This window comes from Peromyscus leucopus, chromosome 3, assembly GCF_004664715.2.
Source record: "Peromyscus leucopus breed LL Stock chromosome 3, UCI_PerLeu_2.1, whole genome shotgun sequence".
NCBI lineage: Eukaryota > Metazoa > Chordata > Mammalia > Rodentia > Cricetidae > Peromyscus > Peromyscus leucopus.
The window spans coordinates 86533505-86559297 of record NC_051065.1 but is presented as its reverse complement, the minus strand read 5'-3'; the positions used below and the strand labels follow the sequence as shown (position 1 = coordinate 86559297).

Here is a 25793-nt window from a genome sequence, read left to right as displayed (position 1 = left end):
GCAGGGCCAAGAGAAGGCCCTGAAGACCAAGATCCAGATGTGAGGGCTCTCTTGGTTCCTGGACCATGGACACTGGAGGTAGACCGAGCAGAGTTCTTCAGAGAACACTGCTGGACTGTGCCACACCTTTCCCAGACTCTGTAAGCTATCTATTCACTTGTAAGTTACCCCTACAAAATAAACCTCCCTTTTAACTATGTGGAGTGGCCTTAATAATTTCACCAATAATGAAGTTCAAGAAATTAATGAAAAGATATTAAATGGTTAAAATCTTCAACAATAACAGCAGTCTTTGGGGGGTATCTTTGTGGATTTCTGTGGGCCTCTTTAGCACTTTGTTTCTTCCTTTACTCATGTGGTCTTCATTTACCATGGTCTCCTATTCCTTGTTCTCCCTCCTCTGTTCTTGATCCAGCTGGTATCTCCCACTCTCTTTCCCTCGACCCTCACCCTTCATTGCTCCACTACCACTCATGTCCAGGTTGTTCATGTAGATCTTACCCATTTCTCCATCATTGGGCGATCCTCATGTCTTTCTTGGGGTCCTGTTTTCCTGGTAGCCTCACTGGTGATGTAAGTAGCAGTCCAGTCATCCTTGTTCCACCTCTAGTATACTCCTATGAATGAGTACATACCATATTTGTCTTTCTGAGTCTGGGTTACCTCACTCAGGATGATTTTTTCTAGATCCATCCATTTGCCTGCAAACCTCATGATGTCATTGTTTTTCTCTGCTGAGTAGTATTCCATTGTGTATATGTGCCACAATTTATATATCCATTCTTCAGTTGAAGGGAATCTAGGTTGTTTCCAGGTTTTGGCTATTACAAACAGTGCTGATATGAACATAGCTAGCAAGTGCTCTTGTGGTATGATTCTTGGGTATATGCCCAAGTGTGGTATAGCTGGATCTTGGGGGAGATTGATTCCCAATTTTCTAAGAAAGCGCCATATTGATTTCCAACGTGGTTGTACAAGCTTGCATTCCCACAAGCAGTGGAGGAGAGTTCCCCTTGTTCCACATCCTCTCCAGCATAAAGTGTCTTCAGTGTTTTTGATCTTAGCCATTCTGACAGGCGTAAGGTGGTATCTCAGAGTTGTTTTGATTTGCATTTCCCTGATGATTAGGGATGTTGAGCAATTCCTTAAATGTCTTTCAGCCATTTGAGTTTCCTCTGTTGAGAATTCTCTGTTTAGTTCTACAGCCCATTTCTCAATTGGACTGTTGGTCTTTTTGATGTCTAATTTCTTGAATTCCTTATATATTCTGGATATCAGTCCTCTGTCAGATGTGTGGTTGGTGAAGACCTTTTTCCATTCTGTAGGCTGTCACTTTGCCTTGTTGACCATATCATTTGCTCTACAAAAGCTTCTCAGTTTCAAGAGGTCCCACTGATTGATTGTTTCTCTCAGTGTCTGTGCTACTGGTGTTATATTTAGGAAGTGATCTCCTATGCCAATGCATTCAAGACTAATTCCATCTTTCTTGTCTAGCAGGTTCAGAGTAGCTGGATTTATGTTGAGGTCCTTGATCCACAAAAGACTGCTAGCAATGGTCGAGAGACAGCTGGGACTGACCTATTCTGGTGATGGGATGGCCAAACACCCTAATAGTTGTGCCAGAAACCCCATCCAAGGACTGAGGAATCTGGATGCAGACATCCACAGCTAGGCCCCGGGTGGAGCTCTGGAGTCTAATTAGCAAGAAAGAGGAGGGTTTATATGAGCGAGAATTGTTGAAACCAAGGTTGGATAAAGCACAGGGACAAATAGCCAAATTAATGGAAACACATGAACTATGAACCAAAGGCTTAGGGCCCCCAACTGGATCAGGCCATCTGAATAGGTGAGATAGTTGATTGGCTTGATCTGTTTGGGAGGCATCTAGGCAGTGGGACCAGGTCCTGTGCTCACTGCATGAGTTAGCTGTTTGAAACCTGGGACTTATGCAGGGACACTTGGCTCAATCTGGGAGGAGGGGACTGGACCTGCCTGGACTGAGTCTACCAGGTCGATCTCAGTCCTTGGGGGAGGCGTTGCCCTGGAGGAAGTGGTAATGGGGGGTGTTCTGGGGGGAAGGGGAGGTGGCAGGAAGGGGGAGATCAAGGGAATCTGTGCCTGTTATGTAGAACTGAATGGTATTGTAAAATAAAATAAAAGGAAAAAATCTTCAACAATAAACTAGATTAATGAAATGAGATTCTCTTGATACGAAAGCAATAATATGCCTGTTGCAGCTAGAAGAATGAGAAATTGGTTACACTTGAGGTCTAGCCAAATCACTTATGCAACCAGATATGTCCAGCCAGAGCTCTCAGCTGCAAGTTCCCCAGCTCCTCCTTCTCACACAGATGCAGAGTGCTCTGCTCCTCTCCAGTCAAGCAGCACATTGGCAGCTGAGCTGTCTGAGCAAGGGGTTTTTGTTAAGGTCTTTATCACTGTGGGAGGAGCATGTGTAGCTTGCATGCAGTAATAAATTCCCAAATCCTCAGCCTCCACACTGCTTATTTTGAGTGTGAAATCTGTCCCTGACCCACTGCCACTGAATCTGTCTGGAACCCCTGTGTCCCGGTTGGACACCAAATAGATTATAAGCTGTGGAGACTGGCCTGGCCTCTGTAGGTACCAATTCAAATAGGTGTTTCCATCACTATTTAAGAGGCTCTGACTTGACCTGCAGGAGATGGAGGCTGATTGTCCAACGGTAATTGGCAAAGAGATTGGAGTCTGGGTCAGCACAACATCACCACTGGTTCCTGAAATTATAACAGAATAGTACAAAGTCATGTTAAAACTTCTCAGGCTCTCTTTGTGAATTCCTTTGTTACCCATTCCAAGTGAGATCCTGGTATGTTTTAAAATTTTAAAAAATATATCAAATACATTTTTACAAAACAATTGAGTTGAAGGTCCTAAAGGTCATAATCTGTACCACCCCAACCCAATTATGCCAGAATCTTCATCTTAGCACAGTTCCTGTTTCATCTGGAATTTCTCATTGTTGGGTAACTAAAACTCACATGCCCATCCTAGAGATTGGGACCTACACACGTTGATAGCCAGAGCCCACCCTCCATCCACATTCTCCTCCTGCATTTCATTCTCTCCTTACCCAGAATCCAGAGCATTAACAGAAACAGGGACTGGACAGGGCACATCATTTTGAAGAATGAACTAAGGACAGTGAAGGCAAGAATGCAGGTTAGCTTTTATCTGAGTACTGCAAGGCAAGGACCTCCCCAGGGAGCAATATGCAAATACCCTGGTCTGTATAGCAGTGTACATAAAGGAGAGAATTATGTGGGTTTCTTGAATTTGAAAAATAACCCAAAATTATCTTCTTCTACACCAGGAGTGAATGTAATAAAACAAAATGTGGTGACTGATGAGAGACTAGCAGGATGCTGAAAAATTGGCAATGTGGTGATAATGTTTTAGTCAAAGAGGCAAAAACTCTGTATGGCAGATCATATTTATTGATTTACATTTGTTAAACCATTATCTTTGAGATGAAGCTCACCTGTTCATAGTAGATAATCTGTTTGATGTGTTCTTGGACTTAGTTTACAAGTATTTATTGATAATTTTTGCATTTGTGTTCATAAGTGAAATTGGTCTGCAATTTTCTTTCATTGTTGGGTCTTTTTGTGGTTTAGGTACCAGGATAATCATGGTCTTTTTAAAAGATGTAGGTAATGGTCATTTAGTTTCTTTGCTTCATAATAATTTTATCAATATTAGTATTAATTCTTCTTTGAAGATCTGGTAGAATTTTGTCAAGAATCCACCATGCCCTGAGATTTATTTACTTATTTTTAAAGTTATGAGCGTCTAATATGATTTAGAAGCCTATAGACATAGTCCTTAAAACCTACCCTTATTGATTGATACTTAACAATATTGATGCCAGATTGAATGGCTTATCTTAAACCACCACACCAAGACTAGTACTTTGTTTGAAAACAATAAATTAATAAAAAAAAATCATTCCCCCTACCACTTTCAGGATCTGACCAGGAGAAAATAACTATAAGAAACAACTAAATTACTAAATAGACAGATGATCTCCTTTATTCATAACCATAAGAGTTTTAGTTTATTAAGCAATAGTTAATATAAGCAGTGCCTAGTACAAAAAAAGAAAAAGAAAAAGAAAGAAGAGGAAAACAATGGATAGAACCCAGACATTAAGTTACCTAGATTATAAAGATGAGAATAAAGCAGACTGGCTCCCACATTTTTACTCTATTTTCCAGAGAAATTTCTCATGGTTCAACAATTCCACCACCAGATAGTGCTCTGACAATGGCCTGGATCTCTACCAAGAGATTTGATAAAGACATTCCTTTTACGGCTGAGTGCTCCGAAATCTTTCACTCTCTGACATTCAATACATTTTTAAATGATCAGGGGAACAGCCTGAAAATGTTGAAGGAGCCTCCACAAAATTTTCAGTAGCCTCTCAGAAGTAACTTTCAGGCTGAGATAATGTACAAAATGTTTGGGAAAAGAAGATGTTGACCCACAACCAGTCAGTAAGCCCATTTTCTTAATGCAACACATAACTTGACACTTAACAGTCTTTAAACTGAATCAGTGTAGGCTGATGAATATATAATCATGAGTGATGAGCTCTTGTATTTCTAACCTTTACACATTAGCATGCCAGTTATTCAACCATATTCCAGGGTGCAGAAGCAGTTGTATGTTTTCATTGTTATGCACTATTTTTCTACATATTTGTATGGTGTGTATGTGTGTGTGTGTGTGTGTGTGTGTGTGTGTGTGTGTGTGTGTGTGTTCTGTTGATTGACATGTAGGCTGTTCCATTATTAGATTTATGAATGAACAATACATGAATATCATGGTGTATTTTGTTCAGTGTGAGTCAGCATGTTCTGAGTGGAAGAGGAGAATCATAGGGTATATGTAGGTTCAATGTCAGTTCCACAGCTTGTTGACAATGTTGATCTCAAATCATAATATATGAGTACTTTCCTTTGTTCCCTGTGCTATATATCATATGTGAAACATTTCATATTTTGATTAATATTTATGAATGTTTGCTTTCGTTAGTATTTATCATTATATGATGAAAAACCATGACCAAAAGTGACTTGGAGAGAAAAGGGTTTATTCCATTTGCACTTGCAGGTAATAGTCCATCACTGAGATAAGTCAGAGCAAGAACCTGGAGGTAGCAGCAGATGCAAGGACAATGGATGTGTGCTACTTAATGGGTTGCTACCCATGACTTAGACAACCTAATTTCTAATACAATTCAGGATGACCAGCTCAGAGGTAACAATGGACTGAGCCCTCCTCCCTCAATAACTAATTAAGAAAATGCTTTACAGTATTGCCTACAGCCAATTCTTATGGAGGCATTTTCTCAATTGAGGTTCTGTTCTTTAAATAACTCCAACTTGTGTCAAGCTGACATAAAAATAGCCAGTGCAATGTTGTAGGTAATATTTTGTGACTTTTCCTCTCTTTTATATCATAAATGGCCAAAGTGTCTTTGCAATTCAGCATATTACTCTTTACCCAGGAACTGATCTTGGGAAGTATCAATATGCCTAAGCCCTATTTTGTCATTCTATGGCCGTAGCTTCCTCTTTAAACCATGTTCTCCATTGTAGCTGAGGACCAGTTTTCTCTCTTTTTTTCCAGAGCTGAGGATTGAACCCAGGGCCTTGCACTTGGTAGGCAAGTGAGCTAAATCCCCAAACTGAGGACCAGCTTTCAATAGTGCTATAGCTAAATCTTTCCAGTCTTGGAGGATAATTCTCTTCTTAACTACCCATGAATTCAACATCTGCTTCATATAGGGTGAATGCATACCATATGAAATGACTACTTCCTTTAATCTCCTTGAATCAAATATTTCTATAAGATTCCATTTAACTTTTGCATAATCTTGGGAGTGCCTATTGTTTCTATTGTCTGCTGGTCCTTCTTGTATAGTGACTGAATAAACTAAGGTTTGTTTTCTAATAACCTTAGGCTGCCCTTCCTCAGTTTCATCATGTGGTAGTGTGATAGGTTCTTTTCCAAATTCCTCTGTGTGAGTATTTTACATATCTCATTTATAAGTCTTTCTATTTCTTGTTTCTTATTAGTCAACTTTTTATATTTGTCACAAAAAGCACTATGACTACTATTGATAAAATATTAATTACCAGATTGATAATACATATAATCAGTATTGGTTCAGTCTCAGTTGTCATTTATCTTTCCATTTTTTTGCTTCTTTTTTCAGGCCATCTAAAGTATCATTACACAAAGTCTTAAGTCCCTAATTCTGATATTTCCTGTTAGTAAATTGGGAGAGATTTAACATTACTTCACTTTCCCCAAAAGGATTTCCCATGTGTCTCATAAATTCTGATACCTTTTCAATTTGTCCACAGCACCAGTAGTGGTAATGGTGGAGCTATATGAGGCAGTCATCTGTGGCAGTGACACTTGGGGCTGTGGGAGAACAGCCAGGTGTGGTGGCTGCATGGGTGGAGGAGTGGTGGCACTACTGTACTGGCTAGTGTGATCTTGTACTGCACATTGGACACCTGTTTGAGCCCAATTTCTGGTTCCTAGTGGCTTTACCCAGCAAGTCTGCATAGAAAATGATTAGGACCATGGGCCTGAGTTCAGGTGTCTGAGATGGTCTACACTTGGCTGTGCTGGCGGGGGGAGATCTTTTTCTCTACCCCTTGGTGTTTCTGTAAATACCTTAGGGCAGAGACAGTTAGGGCTCATTGGAATAGGTTCCAGGCTCTCTCTAGGCTATCCTGTATTTTCCATTTATCTCCACACTCTAAATCCTTCTATCTAATATTTCCTGCTGTTCTCACTCCAGGAAACTTTGGGGAACTGTGCAGAAAGTTGGTTTTTGCTAAGTTCTATTGCCAATAAAGACTCAGGAGTCAGATGATGGGGTAAAAACCTACTAGATTAGAGAAGCCAAGAAGCAACCAGCTAACCTTCCTTTTTGGCCAGAGACCCAGCAAAAGAGCCTCTCTCTACTCATCCCAAATCAAAAAGACTATGAATCTCTAAGTCCCTCCCTACTCCTTCCTCTCTCTCTCTTCTCTCTCTCTCTCTCTCTCTCTCTCTCTCTCTCTCTCTCTCTCTCTCTCTCTCTCTCTCTCTCTCCTTCTCTCTCTCTCTTCCTGGCTCCTCTATCCTCTCTATGGCTAATTCCTGTCAACTAGCCACTGGCTCCACCCCTTGATACAAGATTAATTTATATTAACAAAGTCTCAAAGTTTCACAGTGCAATCAAATATCCCACAACATTAAAGTATTATTCAATTGAATTACAGATTCCAGGGAACTAGAAAACCACATCATACTCAGTGATAGGACATTTCTGCATTTGAAAATCCATGATATTTACTTATTTTTTGAGGGGAATCCAAGGATACAATGCAATTATAGAAAACTGGAGCAACCTACAGAAGGAAGACTTACAGGACAGGACTGCAGTGATATACTGGGATGAGTGCAATCAACAGGGACATTGGACAGAACCTCTTCTGTGTGATTCTGACACAGGAGAAACTGCATGGACCCATCCTCCTTAATATACCTGTAATGTGCTTTATATTAAAATGGCATATTACAACACGAAGCATATTACAAGTATACCACACAATTCAACAAGACAAGCAATTTTAGAAAGACAATTGCACTTTAAAGATAAACTTAATAAACAGAAAGGGGTAATGAAGACACCTAGAGATATATTATACAATGCTTCATTAACTTTAATCTTTTAATGCTAACGAAAAAAAGGAATGACAGCTGTGAAGAGAAATTGGGTAATATAAAAAAACTGCTGACTTAACCATCCTGCATATTTTAAAGATGTGTTGATCTCAGAATGGAAACAAGGATATGCATTACATTGGAGTGTTACATTGGGGAAGAGGATTTGCTTTGGTTTCCACAGGAGAAAGAAAGCAATCAATACTATCAAAATTTATAAGATTATGTATATATACATACATATAACTTTCTGTTGTGATATTAGTGGTCATAAAGAGTACTAATTCTAGAAATAAGGTTCATTTAACTTCCTATACACGTTTTTGGGTTTGAGTTTGAAGCAGGTAACTAGCAACTAAGTTTGTATACCCTGGATGTATTTAACAGATTGTGATCCTTTAACCTCTGGAGATCTGCTGTGTATGATATTTAAAATGTTTGAGGTTTCTGTAGTGAACTATAATCATTCCTGGCAGTAACCTCTGAGACTCTAAGAAGATCATGGGTCCTGGAAATGACAAAACACCTGGATTGTGGTAACACTGCTAAGCTGACAAATACCATCCAAAAATCAGCTTTGGACTACAAAATGCTCAGGAGAAGTTTGAAATGGTTAGCTAAGATGTTTCAGCCTCATGGGCTGCCCCAGCCAAGACTTGACCATCATTGCAGTTTTCTCGGGGTCTCCTAAAGATGCTTTAAGGCCCAGAAAGCAGGAACTTTAAGAACACAATGCCCATGTTCCCAAGAGGGGAGTAGGTGGTTATTAGTTATTTGGTGGGTTATGCCTATTTGTCACTGTTTGGAGGGGTTAGTTGCAAGGTGTTATTGGTCATGGTTATGGAGGAAACTAAGCAAAAGAGGTTAGATTCGGGGCTATCTTTCTGAAAAGACAAAAGGGGGTTATAGGAATAACAGGATAAAAGGGTAGATTACTGAATACTTTCAGACTGATAAGCAACTAATAGTCTCAAACATTTTACATTGGTATATATTTTTGTATATTGGTACAAATTTAAGGTTATTTTTGTTACAACATGCAAGGTACTGTACCTATGCAATTCATTTAAAACTGTGATATAAAGTTCTACTCCTTGAAAGCTGCTATTACAAACAGTTTAAGATAATTAAGGTAACAGTCAAACTTGTAGTAAGGGTGTAGATGTAGGCAGAAATAAGCTTTATTCAGCATCATGTATTTTAGTAGATAGGTGGTCTTCCAACACTTCAGAAAGCTACAGATTATGGCATTTTAGATGCTTTAATAATGTAAGGTTTTTCATGACAGTGAGACATGTCTGCTCCTGGCAGCACTAATCTTCAAAAAAAAATTATGGGCATCAAAGAACCTCCATATAGAGTTTGCTTTCAATGTGGCAAAGTTAGCCACTGGGCTAGAAACTGACCTTGTCTTGACTGCTGACAGTATGTTGTCCAAATTGGACAAACAGGACACAAAAGAAGCTGACTGCTGATCTTTGCCAAGACAAGGTATGCCAGTTCTTCAAAATTCCTGCTTCACAGTATAGTCAATCAGATATTCTAGGCCAAAGATCAATGCTCCAATGTTGCATAGTAAACAGGTGACTGTCCAACCAGCCAGCTGTCTCTGTCCTTTCCACAATTTTAGAAGTTATTTTCTCTGTACTTCCTGTTTATTCAGGTAATAGTTTATCCTTCATGGGTCTTTGATGGGAGTTGAAGACTAGATAGTTATAACATTTTCTTTGTTTTCAAGTTTAGAAAAGAAACTTGTAAAAGAAATGTAATACTTACAAGGTCAAGAAACATGAAAGTTTAAGCTGTATATCTAAGAAAATATTTTAAGATCCAAAGGATACTTTTAGGCTGGTAATACAAGTTATGATAGAAACTGGTTTAGGTATAAAACTCTGGAATCACCAAGATAGGATAGATAGTAGAATAATTTCTCCAAATTTGCCAAATACAAATAGACTGGACATTGTAAATATAATTCTTATCTGTTCTTATTATATATAGTTTTACTGTGTTAGTGTTAAAACCTTTATTTTTATTTAGATTGTATCTGATAATTGTTTTTATTGTTTATAGCTTTACAGTGTTAAAGTCTTTCCTTTTTATGTAGACAAAAAGGGGTAAATATTGCAGGTTATTTGATCACACTCTGAAACTCTGAGACTATGTTAACAAAAGTAACTTTGGATCAGGGCCAAAGTCAGTGACTAATTGACAGGAAATAGCCATAGAGAGGATGGAGGAGACAGAAATATAGATAGAGAGATATATAGGAAGGACTAGGGAGGGACTTAGGGATTCACAGTCTTTTTTGATTGGGATGCATGGGGAAAATATTCTCTTGCTGGGTCTATGGCCAAAAAAGGAAGGTCGGCTGTTTGCTTCTCAGCTTCTCTGATTTGGCAGGATTTTACCCCAACATCTGACTCCCAAGTCTTTATTGGAAAAATAGAACAGTTTAGCAAAAAAAACAATACTCTGCTTATAGCAACTTGCAAATATGATGTCATACACCATAAATTTATTCTAAATAATTGACAATTTATTTAAAGGTATAGGTTTTGGGGTTTTTTTGTTTTGTTTTGTTTTGTTTTTTCTTTTTTTTCTTTTTTTTTTTTGCTGGTTACTTTTTGCCAACTTGACAAATTTGAGAAGAGGGAACCTCAATTGAAAAAATATACTCCCACAAATTGGGGTAGTAGGCAAGTCTATGGGGGTATTTTCTTGATTAATGATTGATGTGATAAGGTCCATTCCACTGTGGATAGTGCTACCCAGGGCAGGTGGTTTCATGTTGTGTAATAGAACAGGATGTAGAAATCATGATGATATAGACAGTAAACAGTGTTCTTCCACACCCTGTGCTTTTTTTTTTTTTTTTTTTTTTTAGCTCAGTGAGAGTCAAATAAAACAGTTCCTCTCAGAGTTGCTTTTTTATTTGTTTGTTTTAGTCATGGTCTGTATCACAGCAATAGAAAGCAAAACAAACAGGTGATTTATAATTTAAATTTCATAATTTTTTTCAGTTATGGATAAACCAAACTGATTTTCAAATTTGAAACAAATGTATTTCCTTCACTCTTCTTACCTATAATTTTTGGTGGATTATTTTAATTCTCTCTAAACAAAGTCCATTTGGATGCTAGTCATTATAATTTGAGTGCCTCTTCTCGCCATTGCAGTTGAGACTGGAGCAGCCCTGGTGAAAACTGTGTGGCCCTTTTTTTTTTTTTTTTTTTTGAGGTGGGTTGTGAAGGTTCCGGAAGGCTGGTGGTAGGAGGGCAGTGGCGGCTGAGGTCGAGGAGATGGAACGCCAACAAGGATTTCACTGTGTAGCTCTGGCTGATCTGGACCCTGCTTTGTAGGCAAGCTGACCTGAAATTGAGCTACCCATCTGCTTTTGCCTACTGGGTTGCTGGTTTAAAGGTACTGTGGAGTCCATAAGAAGGATGTCAGGTCCCCTGGAACTGGAGGGAGATGCTGAGAGCAGAACTTGGCATGCTATATAGGAAGAAATGAAACATGGGCAAACAGAAACCCCCTCAGGGTGTGGCTGGATTCAGATAGGTCTTCTGGAATCCTGCTGTCTTCCTGTGAAGGGAAATTGGAGTGAGTTGCTTGCCTACCTGGGAAGACAGATGTGTCCTGCTGTGATCCAGCCCTTTATAGTTGAAATATTGGTAACACCAAGGAAAGCTGTCACAATTTGAAAAGATAATCCAAGACTGATTTCCAGACACTACAAGAAAAAAGGAAGGAAAAATGGCATTGTACCATCATCACTTCCTTCATCACAAGAAGAAGAAGGCGTCCCATGAGAATTTTTGTGAACGATAATCGCCATGTGATGGCAAAGCATTCTTCAGTGTACCTAACGCAAGAGGAGCTGGAGGCCGTACAGAACATGATATCTCACACTGAGCGGGCCCTCAAGGCTGTCTCTGACTGGATTGATGAGCAGGATAAGGGCGGCAGTGAGCTCGCTGAGGCAGAAAATATGGATACACCCCCCCCCCCCCGATGATGAGAGCAAAGAAGGGACTGGAGTGTGACAGAAGACAAGTACAAAATACTCCAGTCTGTGGATGATGCTGCGATTGTGATAAAAAACACAAAAGAATCCCCATTGTCCTTGACCATCCACCTGACCTCCCCGTTGTCAGAGAAGAAATGGAGTAAATATTAACTGGAGAAACGCTATCAGTCAACGACCCCCCAGATGTTCTGGACAGGCAGAAATGCCTTGCTGCCTTGGCGTCCCTCCAACACGCCAAGTGGTTCCAGGCCAGAGCCAATGGGCTGAAGTCATGTGTCATTGTCATCCATGTCCTAAGGGACTTGTGTACCCGAGGGCCTTCCTGGGGTCCCCTCAGAGGATGACCGCTGGAGCTGCTGTGTGAGAAGTCCATCGGCACTGCCAATAGGCCCATGGGTGCTGGCGAAGCCCTGCGAAGAGTGCTGGAGTGCCTGGCCTCTGGCATCGTCATGCCAGATGGTTCTGGCATTTATGACCCTTGTGAAAAAGAAGCCACTGATGCTATTGGGCATCTAGACACACAGCAACGGGAAGATATCACACAGAGTGTGTAGCATGCTCTGCGGCTCGCTGCTTTTGGTCAACTCCATAAAGTCCTAGGAATGGACCCCCTGCCTTCCAAAATGCCCAAGAAACCAAAGAACGCAAACCCAGTGGACTACACTATTCAAATTCCCCCCAGCACCACCTACCACATCACACCGATGAAACGCCTTATGGAAGAGGATGGGGAGGAGAAGTCTGCCAGCAAAAAGAAAAAGAAGATCCAGAAGAAAGAGGAGAAGGCCGAACCTCCCCAAGCTATGAATGCCCTGATGAGGCTGAACCAGCTGAAGCCAGGGCTGCAGTACAAGCTGATCTCCCAGACAGGTCCTGTTCATGCCCCCCATCTTCGCCATGTCTGTGGAAGTAGATGGCAGTACCCTTTGAGGCCTCAGGGCCATCTAAAAAGACTGCCAAACTAAGTGTGGCTGTAAAGGTGGTTACAGGACATGGGCTTGCCAACAGGCACTGAAGGCAGAGACTCCAGCAAAGGGGAGGACTCGGCCGAGGAGTCAGATGGGAAGCCAGCCATAGTGGCCCCACACCCTGTGGTAGAAGCTGTCTCCAACCCCAGTTCCGTCTTCCCTTCAGATGCCACGACTGAGCAGGGGCTGATATTGGCTAAGCATGGCAAGAACCCAGTTATGGAGCTAAATGAGAAGAGGCATGACCTCAAATACGAGCTAATTTCTGAGACTGGGGGCAGCCAGGACAAACGGTTTGTTACAGAGGTTGAAGTGGATGGTCAGAAGTTTCAAGGTACTGGTTCAAACAAAAAGGTGGCAAAGGCTTATGCTGCTCTTGCTGCATTAGAAAAGCTTTTTCCTGATGCCCCCCTTGCCCCTGAAGCCAACAACAACAAAAAGAACCCCTGTACCTGTCCGAGGTGGACCAAATTTGCTGCCAAGCCACACAACCCTGGCTTTGGCATAGGAGGCCCTTGCATAACGAGTTGCCCCTGCCTCCCAACCTTCGAGGCTGGGGTCGAGGAGGGAACATCCGTGGGCGAGGACGAGGGCAAGGATTTGGTGGCGCCATCCATGGAGGAGGCTACATGAATGGTGCCGGATATGGAAGCTATGGGTAAGGCAGCAATTTGGCCATGGCAGGCTGCAGTAAGTGTCAGTTCTACAGCAATGGGGTGCATTCTGGGAATGCCGGTGGTGGAGGCAGCCTGGGGGCGGTAGTGGCTCATCCAGCTACAACTCCTACTACCAAGGAGACAGCTACAACTCACCAGGGCCCCCGAAACATACTGGGAAGATGCCGCTGCATGGGGGCCAGCAGAAACCCTCCTACAGCTTGGGTTACCACTCCTACCAGGGCCAGCAGTAACCCTACAACTACAGCTATGGCACGCAGCAGGGAAAGCAGAAAGGCTAAGGCCGTGGGCAGGGCAGCTATTCCTCCTACTCCAACTCCTCCAATTCCCCTTGTGGTGGTGGTGGTGGGGGGGCTCCGAATAGAGCTATGACAACAAATTCAACTACAGTGATAGTGGAGGCCTCAGGGGCGGGAACAGCTGTAGCTCCAGTGGGTTCTCCTACAACACCGGCTCACATGGGGGTTACGGCGGAGGTTCTGGGGGCAGCTCTTCATACCAAGGCAAACTAGGAGGCTACTCATCACAGTCGAACTACAGTTCCTCTGGGTCCAGCCAGAGCTACAGAGGCCCTTCCAGCTCCTAACAGTCCTCACAAGGTGGCTACAGTCGGAACACAGAGCACAGCATGAACTACCAGTACAGATAAAGGCCCAGGCTGCCCTCCCTCCCTCCCACCTTCTGCACCGCAACTCTGCCTCCAACTCGTCTCGGGAGATTGTCTGCACCTCACAGTCGCCATGTCCACCGGCGCAGCGCCCACCCGTCTCTGTGGCCGATGTCGCCACGCTGTGAAGTGTGGTGGTCCCTGAGACCCGTGCTGTGATCCCTGTTTACCTGTGTTCGGGACTCTGTGTCTTCAGTGGTTTGTTAGTTGTCATTACACCTTGTCTGAGTAGTGTTGGAGTTGTTGCCTTGCGGTATCCCTCTGTCTGTCTCCGCCCAGTGTGAGTGCCATAGGGCGTCCTTAAAGGGTTGCAGAAGGGATACGGCATCTGTTACTGCTTTTGTGAAGTGAATTAAATGATCTGACTTTATTTTAATACTTTGGTATTTCAGTTTTATAAGTGAAAATTTTATTTTAAAAACCAGTGAGAAAGAGTGGTTTGTTTTGTTTTTGTTTTTGTTTTGTTTTGTTTTGGTATGTCTGGATCATTCAGGCAGAACATTTGAATTCCGCTGAATGTAGACAAAAAAAGGAAAACAAAACAGCTTGTAAAAAAAAAAAAGAAGAATTTGAGTGCCACCTTTTCAAGTCTTGTGTTGCTGTTGATGGTGGTGGTATTCTCCCAGCACAGAATAGAGCACAAAAATCTTTAGAGCTATTCACCTTTACACATATTCTCTGAGGCCAGTGGTACCAAAATTGCCCTTGAAATGGGCTGAGATCTCCCCTAAATCAGAATACAAAACTTACCCTGGAAGTGCTGAAAATCATCTCACATAAGCTACCAATAAGAGAAGCAGTTGGTAGACTCAAAAACATTGTGGTCTCCTTGAGGTTTTTGTCACATGTTGAATCACTGTGGATGACCAACCACTCATTGGCTGACAATAGTAAGTGGCAACATCCTCAGGTTCCAGGGTACTGATGGTGAGAGTGAAGTCTGTCCCAGATCCACTGCCACTGAACCGGACTGTGACATCACTGGCCTTGGTGGATGCACTATGGATAAGGAGCCTGGGAACCTGCCCTGGTTTCTGCTGGTACCAAGTTAAATAAGTGCCAACACTCTGACTTGATATGCATGTCAGAGTTGCTGTTTCACCTGGAGAAAAACTCAGGGAGGGAGGAGACTGTGTTGTAGTTTCTCCAGTGACATCTGAAAATTGAAAGGAACAAGAAAAATCACCTGTGCAATCTAGACCACACTCATTATCTTCTTGGCAGAACTATGATCATTTCACCTTAAACTTGCTTCTTGGTAATAGAATTCAAAATGTTCAGAGACTTTTCATAGATGTAGAGTTATGTGGTTTCCACTCACTTGAGATCCACAGTAAAAGGAGACAGACAGGCAGGGCTGGAGTTTCCATGACTTACTCTGTTTTCTCAATGAAGCAGAGTTCTGAGTCACAGTTATGAACTCTAAGACAGCAGAAGGTTCGGGAAGGAGATGCAAAGTAGTAGGGGAGGGACTAGCTGGGCCTCCAGCTGCAGAAACTTTTTCTTCCTTTCATGTGCACTCAAGCAACTTGTACCTACAGGGTCACATTAAGAAAAGACATCAGCTCAGTCTAAGGGTAGAATTTCACTCTTGAATTCACAAAATTTATCCCTCTTTGCCCCTAGTACACTTTCTCCTTAGGCTCCGCCAAATGAGGTTTGCCATAAGCTTATTGACAGAACAATGCCAGTGCCCCCACGGCTCACTAATACCAACACATACAGACATCCCCTTCAGTGCATGTTCATCAGATGGAAAAAGTTGATCATACATTTGTATTTCAGATTATTTTGTTTGTTCTACAGTCTATTAAGGCAGCCATATCCTACAATAAAACATAAATGAAAGCACTAAAGTCAGAGGAGCAATTTATGTTGAATAAACACTCCAGCTGTGTAGATGAGCACAACACAGGCTATGACTTTACCTTAGGAGAAATGAGCATTCTGTCCAGTAAGCTGGGGGCTTTCCGGTGAGTGATTTACTTTCTAAGCAGCTCTTATTTATGGCACACATATAAAAGTTGTTCCAAGCCCTAGCATCTTAAAAATACAAGCAGTTTCTGCATACACACACACACACACACACTCACACACACACACACTCACACACACACACACATACACACCCCTGACCTAAGAGAAATCAGTTGTTAGTTTTTAAATCTTCAGAATAAAGCACATGAGGTGGTGAGTTGTGCTGTACTGGTGAATTACTCTAAGAAATTTCTCAAGCTTTCATTTAACAATTAATCCTCATTTCTACAATCCTTTGCTTTCCATCTAAACTCCTTTGCCTCCTCCCCTTTTCTAAACATTTAATGGAACAGCTTTGGTAATGCAATTACAGATTCCAAGGAAATCTTCATATGTTCTAAAAGAGGTGTTTAATTCACACATGAACATTATCATTCCAATGTTGCTGATGTATTTTCAAGTCTGAAGTCAAAAACAAAGTCAGTTTACTGACTGTATGACAGTTGTCAGCTGAGCCTCATTTTTTTTCACTTCCCATTTAAGTAGTACTGAAAATAACAATACTTCAACATTATTATATATTTTAGTATATAGATTAAGTATGTCTTAGTCAGTATTATATTTGGCTCTGAAGTTGTTTTTCCACCAATGGAATGATCAAGAAATTTTGGTTAAGGAATTTGAGATCAATAGTATCTACACCTTGGCTTCCCACAAGCATCTGGGGGTGAGGACTACAGGATGCGGCAGCCTGAACAGGTAGTAAAAGATGCCTATGGCTTTAAGGGCAGCACTAAAAAGAAATCTTCCTTCTAGTGTTGACTTCTGTCTAGTGTCAGAAATGAAATATTGTAGGTTTTAACTCTACTTTCTTCTATTAAAACAATCACAGCTTCGAGTATGCTGGTGGACCTCTCCTTTGTTAGGTTGAACTTTGAAGCCATAATGCAGGTTCTTGGGTGAAAGAGATTGGAAAAGGAAGTTCCCTGTTTGTCCTGTTCATGATAAAAAAGATGAAAAGCAAGTAGCAGTACAAAACAGCCTCCCTGGAACCCCAACCAGAACCACTCTGTAATCTCCAGAGCCTAGTTACATATGAGCAACCTTGTAGGCAACTAGACACTCTGTCACTGTTGGGTGCCACTGTTGGGTGTCACTGTTGGGTGCAGATGTCTCAAACATCTGCCTCTCTTGGCAGTTTTTGTTACACTTTGTAGCACTGTGGAGGGTAACTGAAACACTGTTGACAGTAGTAAGTCCCAGCATCTTCAGACTCCATGCTGTTGATAGTGAGAGTGTATTCTGCCCCAAAGCCACTGCCACTGAACCTCTTTGGGACACCAGAGAGTAAATTGGATGCATAATAGATCAGAAACCTGGGGCTTTCCCCCACTTTCTGCTGGTACCAGCCTAAATATCTACCAATGTCTTGACTGACCCGACAAGTGATGGTGACAGTGTCTCCTATAAAGGCAGACAGAGAAACTGGACTCTGGGTCATGTGAATGTCACATTGGACACCTGAAATCAGAAATATATAAAAGAGCATCCACATGATTAATGGTGTCATTAAGTACTTTCATGTATACCCAGGCAGCACTGACTGCACTGGAATGCACAGGACTGTTCTTCCTTACCTGGGAGGCAGAGAATCAGGAAACCCAGGAGTTGATTGGGAGTCTTCATGTTTGCAGTGTTCTGACTACAACTAACTAAAGCACAGGATGTTACCAGTCTATTAAGAAGGACTCAGGGAACTGAGCTGTGCTGTGGGCATATGCAAATCAGTGGAAAGTATAGAGACTTGAGCATGGATGCATGGCTTGCTCATCTCAGTCACTAAGTACAGGCTGCTGTCCACAGGTATCTCAGGCCAGATTTCACCACAGAGAACAAGGTTATCTCTGGAAATACTGGGATAGTCATTCTACTCTGCTATGTGTGCAGAGGTCTGTGGTATGTTAACTGTTAAAGGACAACATTTACTGTTTTCTGACTAGGTAAAGATCAAAGCTTTTGAAACTGTAGGAAATTTCACTGGCTTCTTGGGTTTAATAATGGTATTATTTAGCAAAGGGCCTCCTTTGTGCATGTTGAAGACCCTACCATTATAAATTATCAGTATCACCAACCAGAAATTCATAAAGAGATAACAGGAAAGGGTAAAACACTATCTCACACAAAAAGTGAAGAGTGTAATTTGTAAGGAAGGAATGGAATAAACACTCACCCTGACTGGTAACTTGTCAGCTTTACCTAATCCTTCTGAATGCCAGTTCCACTTATCACTTTGCATGCCTTTCTGCACATCACACTTACCTGCTTCTGGAGTTTCTTGTGTTAGTGCTTCTTCTGACTCACCATTTTAACATTTCCTACTCTCTTTGGAAGCAAATATCCTCCCTAGATCAACTGCTTACATACCCTTGAATTTGCCATGTTCCCTAAACATGTGTTTTATTCCATCACAACCTTATCCAATTCCTAAAAGAATATATTTTTCATTCCAAACACAAGACATGGACAAAATATCAAGTGAAAATTTCAGGAGATTATCATATTAGAACATCCTCCATGTTAACACAGTATGGAAAAGAAATATAGGATGGTCAAGAGGAGACATCAGCAGATGATATTGAAAGAACCAGGATATCTTCTAGTTAGCCTCATTTCTCTACCTGACACAGACCAGAGTTACCTTATGGAATTTCAAGTGGGGAAATCTCTTGATCATATTGGCCTGTGTGCATATATGTAGAGATTTTTCCTGATTACTAATTGATAAAGGGCAGGGTGGGTCCACTCCACTGTGGGAAATTCTGTCCCTAAGCAGATTGGTATTCAGTACATAAGAAAGGTACTTGAGCAAGCCAGTAAGCAGCATTTCAATGTTTCTGTTTCAATATCCTGTCTTGAGTCTGTGGCCTGACTTTCCTTAATGATGAACTGTAATCTGTAAAATGAAATAAACCCTTCCCTCCCCCTAGTGGTATTTGATCATGGAATCTATCACAGCAACAAAAAAGCCAACCAGGAGAGGGAATATGTTCCTATATGACCTCCCTCTTCTTTCCCTGGTGAGGTCTCTTCAAATAGCCTTTGTAGCCACTTGGAAAATTTAAGTCTCAGTGTATGTCCTGGATATTGATGTCCTTAAAATAAGCTACCACAAAAGTCAGGAGTTGGTTACATCTATATAAAATAAAGTCCTCAAAAAGACAGGAGAAAATAAACCACTGTGTGTGAAACTAAAAGAAGACCAGCTCTTTCTCGTTTTCATGTATTATTTATCCAATACTTTGTTGCACAAAGTTGTGGAAGTATTGTGGTGTTTTTCAGGAGTAGAAGTTTCACTCATATTAAAGCTACAAATTAAAAAAAAACAAGTTTTTAAATCACAACATAAAAATGTTTAGTTCCAGAGTTATTTAGCTATGGATTATATAACCTCAGGGTACACAAGTCACTGCTAATACCAGTATCCCGGTGTGATATGGAAGCCAGAGAGGTATTTTTATAAAGAATGCAATAGGACCTCACTATCAGTTTGTGCACAGCCATCAATAGACTTGAGAATACCCTGAGTTGTTTTGGTTTTCTACGGAGTCCCTTTGGCCAGTAACTCTACTAGATGTAACCCATTCATGGCAATGGAGGTAACATTTGTTTATGAGAGATGTCCAGTTGGCATTCTGTCCTTCCTGTTATTTATTGATTCTATTTAGGTTCATTTCACAGACATATATATTTGAAGAAGCTTCTACTATATCAGGTTCCCATACAACCTCTTCCAGTACTCCCTTGGTCTTTTAATTGTGTCCCAGATTTTCTGGATATTTTATGCCAAGACATTTTAGACTTGGTATTTTTTTAACTGACTTATCCATTTTGTCTTTAATGCATGTTATTTTTCTTATCCATCTATTGTATTCTGTTGGTGAGGCTACCCTCTGAGATTTTTGTTTGACTTAAAGTTTTCATTTCAAGTTTTACCTCAGTTTGAATATTCCTTAGTGATTCTACTTCTATTTTAATATGCTAGTCTGTTTTCTTCTTTTCATTTTACTATCTGTGTTTTCATTAATAAGTTTATTTATATCCTCTTTAAGGTTCTTGAACATATAGGTATTTTGAGTCCTTGCCTTGGGGTTGAGCTATATCGCATATCCCAGGCCCTACTGTAGTAGTGTTGCTGGGTTCTGATAGAGACGTATTGTCCTGGCTCTTGGTAATTGTGTCTTTGTACTAGGCTCTGGTTTTGGAGTAATTGTGATTCTAGGTGTTGATATCTGGTCTTGTCTTTGTTGGATGAGTGTTTTATTCCTTAGTTTCTGTTGCCTTCTCTAGATCTTAAGAATAGTATAGCTGCTATGTGTTGCATGGTAAGGAATGCTTTTGAGCCTCTTCCAGGTGTGCTCACTGTGAGGTCCAAGGTGCAATGTGTTTCTACATATTGAGAGCTGACATGAAGTAATGGACTGAAAGGTAAGAGAATGAAGAGAGTGTACACAAAAAAGAGGAAATCTGGGTCTTCTTGGAGGACTTTCAGAGTTCCTAGGAAATGGATGTAGAGATGAAAGAGAGGTCCCTGTAGGTGGTTTGCTACAGGGCTAGAAATCAGATTGGGTAACTTGAAGAGAACAAGAAGAATGATGACGATCCCCTAATTGATTCCCAAGCCTGCAAAACCATAAACCACAACCATGAAATCATTCAGGTTTCCAGGTGGAGACTGCTTCCAGATATTGGTGACTTACACAAAGGGATAGGATGACAGAGAAAGGCTGGGTCCCTTGAGGATCTTCAGAGTCTCTAGGAAATGGAGGCAGAGAGAAAGGGCAGGTGTTCTGCTACTGGTCAGGGTGATCAGTTTCATTGTTTGCTTAAAGGTGGGCTAAACTGAAGCAATCTGAGTCCACAGTAGAGAATCAGATTGAATACCCATTTTAAGGGGTCTTAGGGAATATTACTTGGTGAGTGTTCATACAGCATTTAAGCAGCCAACACACTAAGTAGAAACAGCATGCTAAGAAGAAACAGTGATGTCAGGAACTGAAGCAGGGCATGAATCTGCTGGAGTCAGAAGCTGATTCAGAGGCTGTGGAGAAGTGTTTCTTACTGACTTGCTCCCCATAGCTTACTCAGCCTGCTGTATAATAGAATTGAGAACCATCAGCCCATGGATGGCACCACTCAAAATGGGCTTATCCATCCCACATCAATCAATAATTAAGAAATGCTCTACAGGCTTGTCTACAGTCCAATGTTAAGGAAGCTTTTTCTCAATTGAACCACCCTCCTCTCTGGTAACTCTAGTTTGTGTGGTGATATATTGTGTCCCTCGATATATTGTGCACTCTAATAAATTTATCTGAGGGTCAGAGACAGAGACAGTCACTAGATTAGACATAGAGTCCAGACAGTGGTAGCACACTTTAATTCTATCACTCAGGAGGTAAAGATCATTTTGGATCTCTGTGAGATCAAGGCTACACTGGAAACAGAACCAGAAAGTGGTGGCACACACCTTTAATCCCAGCACTTGAGATCTCATGTGTTTGCTTTGGAAGGACACACATCTTTAATCCCAGGAAGCAGAATGGTATATAAGGCATAAGGACTAGGAACTAGAGGCTTTTAAGCAGCTCAACTAAGACCCTTTTGGGTGAGGACTCAGAGGCTTTCAGTCTGAGGAAACAAGACAAGCTGAAGAGTTGGGGAGATGAGGTTGTCTGTGGCTTGTTCTGTTTCTCTGATCTTTCAATATTCACCCTCATATCTGGCTCTAGGTTTTTAAATAATTAAAACCTCTTATGATTCATGGTGCAAGTTTGTGTCAAGTCTACATAAAACTAGCCAGTATGATCACCCTTAAGAAAATTTTTGATTAATCTAATATACACATATGAACACATATATCTACAACTCTATCTATATATAGACATATGTAAATATGGATAAAAGTATGACATAATACTCATGTTTATGAATACTGTATATATTTAGCAGAACTTTAATATTTCCCATGAGGTACAAGATTATTTCCTGGCTTTACCTCTAATAGGACTGTAGCATATATAATAAAAAATAATTGTTTTCATCTTCCAAGTTCTTTGTACTTGAATACATTTACTCGACTTAATTTATTAGGTTCAGAAAAAGAACATTTCTAGTACGTTTCCATCATTTTTATGCATTACCTAGTAGTAGAGATATCACCAGCTCTTGAATAAAACCTACTCCACACTACTAATACTAGAAACTTCTGAAAATAAAGGGTGAGCCCATTGCACCTATCACTTTATTTTATTAATTTATTTTTAATTACACTCATGGTATTCATTAATTATACTCATGATATTAATTACATTTGTGGTATTCATTGATTACATTCATGTATTCATTCAATAATTATATTTATGATATTCATTAATTACATTAATTGTATTGATTTATTACATTCATGATATTATGTCCTGATACTACGGTGCATTTGTGGGGGTTTTCCATCACACAAAACAGAGAATCTGTACTTAGGAAATCATTGACCTTTATTCGTTTCTTCTCTATCTTGAGATAACGTCTAATCTTTCTGTCTCTATGAATTTGTATATTCAGTATATTTCATGTAATACAATTCTGTAGTATTTGTCTTTTTTTAATGTAAAAATATTTTATGTACAACTGCAGGAGAAAGAATATTCAGATAGCTTGAAATTAAAAACAGGTTACAATTTTAAAGTCTGGGGTTATTTTAAACAGTAAAATATTTTTTCGTAAAAAATAGTATAAATGATAACATTTCCCAATAAGCCCTTTTAATACAAATGATAGCTGAATTATACATATAAATGTTGATTAGATTCTGGGATACAGAAGAAATCTATCTTTATCTGTTTAAAGAGCTGTGTTTAATTAAGTTGTGTAAGTGAGATTCCTATTCATCTTCCTATCACTTTAGCAATTTTAAGTTTCACAGTTTTACCCTGTTTCAATAGGGGGAAAACACTTTAATAGGACACATATTTCTTCATTGTGGAGCAATAAGACTATCTGTAGTCACATTTTTCTACATAGCATAATGCCATCTCCAAAATTATGAGAAAGGAGCCTTTTGCCTATAGTTAAACCAGGAAACAGTTGTCACATTTCCGTGAAATCTGCAAAACATTTAAAAGTTCAAGTAATGAGGCTGTAAGACTAAATGTCACTCCATCCTCTGCTTCATTTCTTCAAAATAAGGACACTTGCAAAGGATTACCAGAAAATTTTCTCAGTCTCACACCTCCATACATGTTTTCTTGTTTAGAGTTTTCTCTTATTGCTGTGATTGTTTATCTAGCCTTGGCAGTGTAAGATGAGTCTAATTTCTATTGTCCCTTTTAATTCTGAATAGCAAGAGGTAAAATGTGATCCTGTCAGCTTCCCTCGTTTGGTTGATGGTCCATTGTTGGTTGTGTTGTCACAGCTTCTAGGGAAGTTAGTTCAAGTGCTTTTTTCCCCAAGTCTAATAACGTGGTGATGGTTTTAAAAAAAGAAAGAAAGAAAGAAGGAAAGAAAGAAGGAAGGAAGGAAGGAAAGAAAGAAAGAAAGAAAGAAAGAGAGAAAAAGAAAGAAAGAAAGAAAGAAAGAGAGAGAGAGAGAAAGAAATAGTGTCTGCTCTAACACCTGTACTTTCAACACTAACTGAATCTACTTTGCATAGTCCTTCCCCAGAGATGACCCAGATTTCAAAGTTGCTATTATTGGATCCCCAGAGGGGATACAGATTGGTGGGAATGGATCAGAGCTCTGCAAACAACAAAAGATGTCCCTCTGCCTTGTGCTTTCTGTTGCTCTTCAAGTTAGGTAAGAATAGGACCTGAGAAAATGATAGCAAGCCTCCTCCTCCTAGGAGGCGCCAGAGAGTTTCCAAGACATCTCATCCTACCACCTGTGTGCCTGAGTGAATCCATCTTAAAGTAAAACACATCCTTTACTCATGAATTCTTCTTCCTTAGAGAATTATAATTTGTACATATTCATATGTGTGAAATAGATTGCCTGTTTATATTAAATATCCCTGGTTTATGGAATAGCAGTTTTGAAAATGCAAAATTTTCTAATCCAATCTTCAGACACCCTACCTCTATACCCTGACGACAAGCTGCAGGAGTGGTATAGGAACACTGATCCTCCAATTCATAGACAGAGTAACTCCATCCTGGGGCAAGTCACCATTGAGCTGTTTCACATAACAAATAACAGTAAGGCAGAGCCATCATTCTCACAGTGACAGAATTTAACAAGACCAGTAAAATCCCTGATAACGGTGAGGAATGAGTCCACATAAATTTTTAAGTTTCCTTAAGTCTGGTTTTCTCTGTGCCTTGTTATTGGAGCCGGCAGTCTCTTCTGTTTTGGCCCTAGGTGGTGATTTGGGCCCAGGTTGCTTTGATTCCACTTTAGATAAAACAGGAGCTTGATAAGATGCCTGTTGACCACTTCTGAGAATCTGAAGACATTAACTCTTCTTTAGCTGTGTAAGTAACTTGGAATAAATTTATTTACTACTCAGTATGGGTTTACACAAGTCATTTTTATGGCAGTCTATGATATCTCAGTTTAGTGTTGTTTAAACATACCTCCAGGAAATTCATATAAGTTCCTCATAGTTGAGTGACTTAGGTTCAAACCCATGCCTACAGCTACCTAAGCCTGTTATCAATCTCATGATAATGCCATGGCTCTTCAGTGCTAAACATGGAGCTACAAGATCCAGTGTTTGCTGAGATTTGGGTACTGTTTGGTCTTTCTTTTCTTGCTATGTCCACACTCTTTCTATTGAGAATGGGAATATATGTTTCATGTGCTGTGTATGGAGGTTTGTAACATTCATTTTGATTCATGAGGTAAAATACTAAGAGATTGTCTAGATTTTCAAAATATTTGTTGAACTTTGGACTTTTGAAATGTGTTGGGACAATTAAAACTATAGGGTCATATTAGGTTGAACATTTATCTTAGCTTTTAAAACAACCAAAAGCCAAAGGAAGACCAGGCAGAAAGCTATGGTATGAACCTGAAATATCTCTTTAAAGTTTGTGTTTTGGATACTGAGACCACAGATTTTGGAAAATATCAAGATGATGAACCTTCAGCAGATGGAGAGTGCAGAGCAGAAGTATGTCACTGACAGTGGATCTTTGAAAATTGTATCTACTCCTCTAATTGGTGGTATCTATGCCTCCAGCTTCCAGGGAATTCATTGCCAGGACTTACTTCAAGATGATCAGACATCCTTCTGACTGTGAGTCAAAATACCCCATGTTGTTTCTGTCAAGTTTTTGTCACAGTGACTACAAAAGTAACAAATAAATGAAAATGTGCTTTTTAATAATACAAGAATCTTTGTAATGATAGTAAAGCTCTTAGAGACTCATAAAGACAAACATGGTATGTACTCATTCATAAGTGGATACTAGATGTAAAGCAAAGGATAACCAAACTACAACCCAAAGCTCCAGAGAGACACTAAGAGGGATACATAGATCACCTTGGGAAGGGGAAACAGATAAGATCTCCTGAGTTAACTGGGGAGAAGGAGGGCAATAGAAGGCATGGGGTGAGGAATGAGAACATGAGGGAATAGGATGGTCAAGCTGGTGGAAGGATGGAGTGGGAGAGCAATGAAAGAGATATGCTGATAGAGGGAGACATTA

At 40.3% G+C, this 25793-nt stretch overlaps 1 pseudogene and 2 gene segments (V, D, J or C); 1 reads left to right on the top strand and 2 right to left on the bottom strand.

The window, feature by feature from the left end:
- Window positions 1-2343: 2343 nt before the first annotated feature.
- On the bottom strand, window positions 2344-3169 carry LOC114686483. The segment is given in 2 exon segments: window positions 2344-2756; window positions 3113-3169. Coding segments are annotated over 2 exon segments (462 nt in total).
- An 8257-nt stretch (window positions 3170-11426) lies between these two features.
- Window positions 11427-14097, top strand: LOC114686484 (annotated as a pseudogene).
- A 3199-nt stretch (window positions 14098-17296) lies between these two features.
- On the bottom strand, window positions 17297-17806 carry LOC119087720. The segment is given in 2 exon segments: window positions 17297-17613; window positions 17730-17806. Coding segments are annotated over 2 exon segments (366 nt in total).
- Between the last annotated feature and the right edge of the window lie 7987 nt (window positions 17807-25793).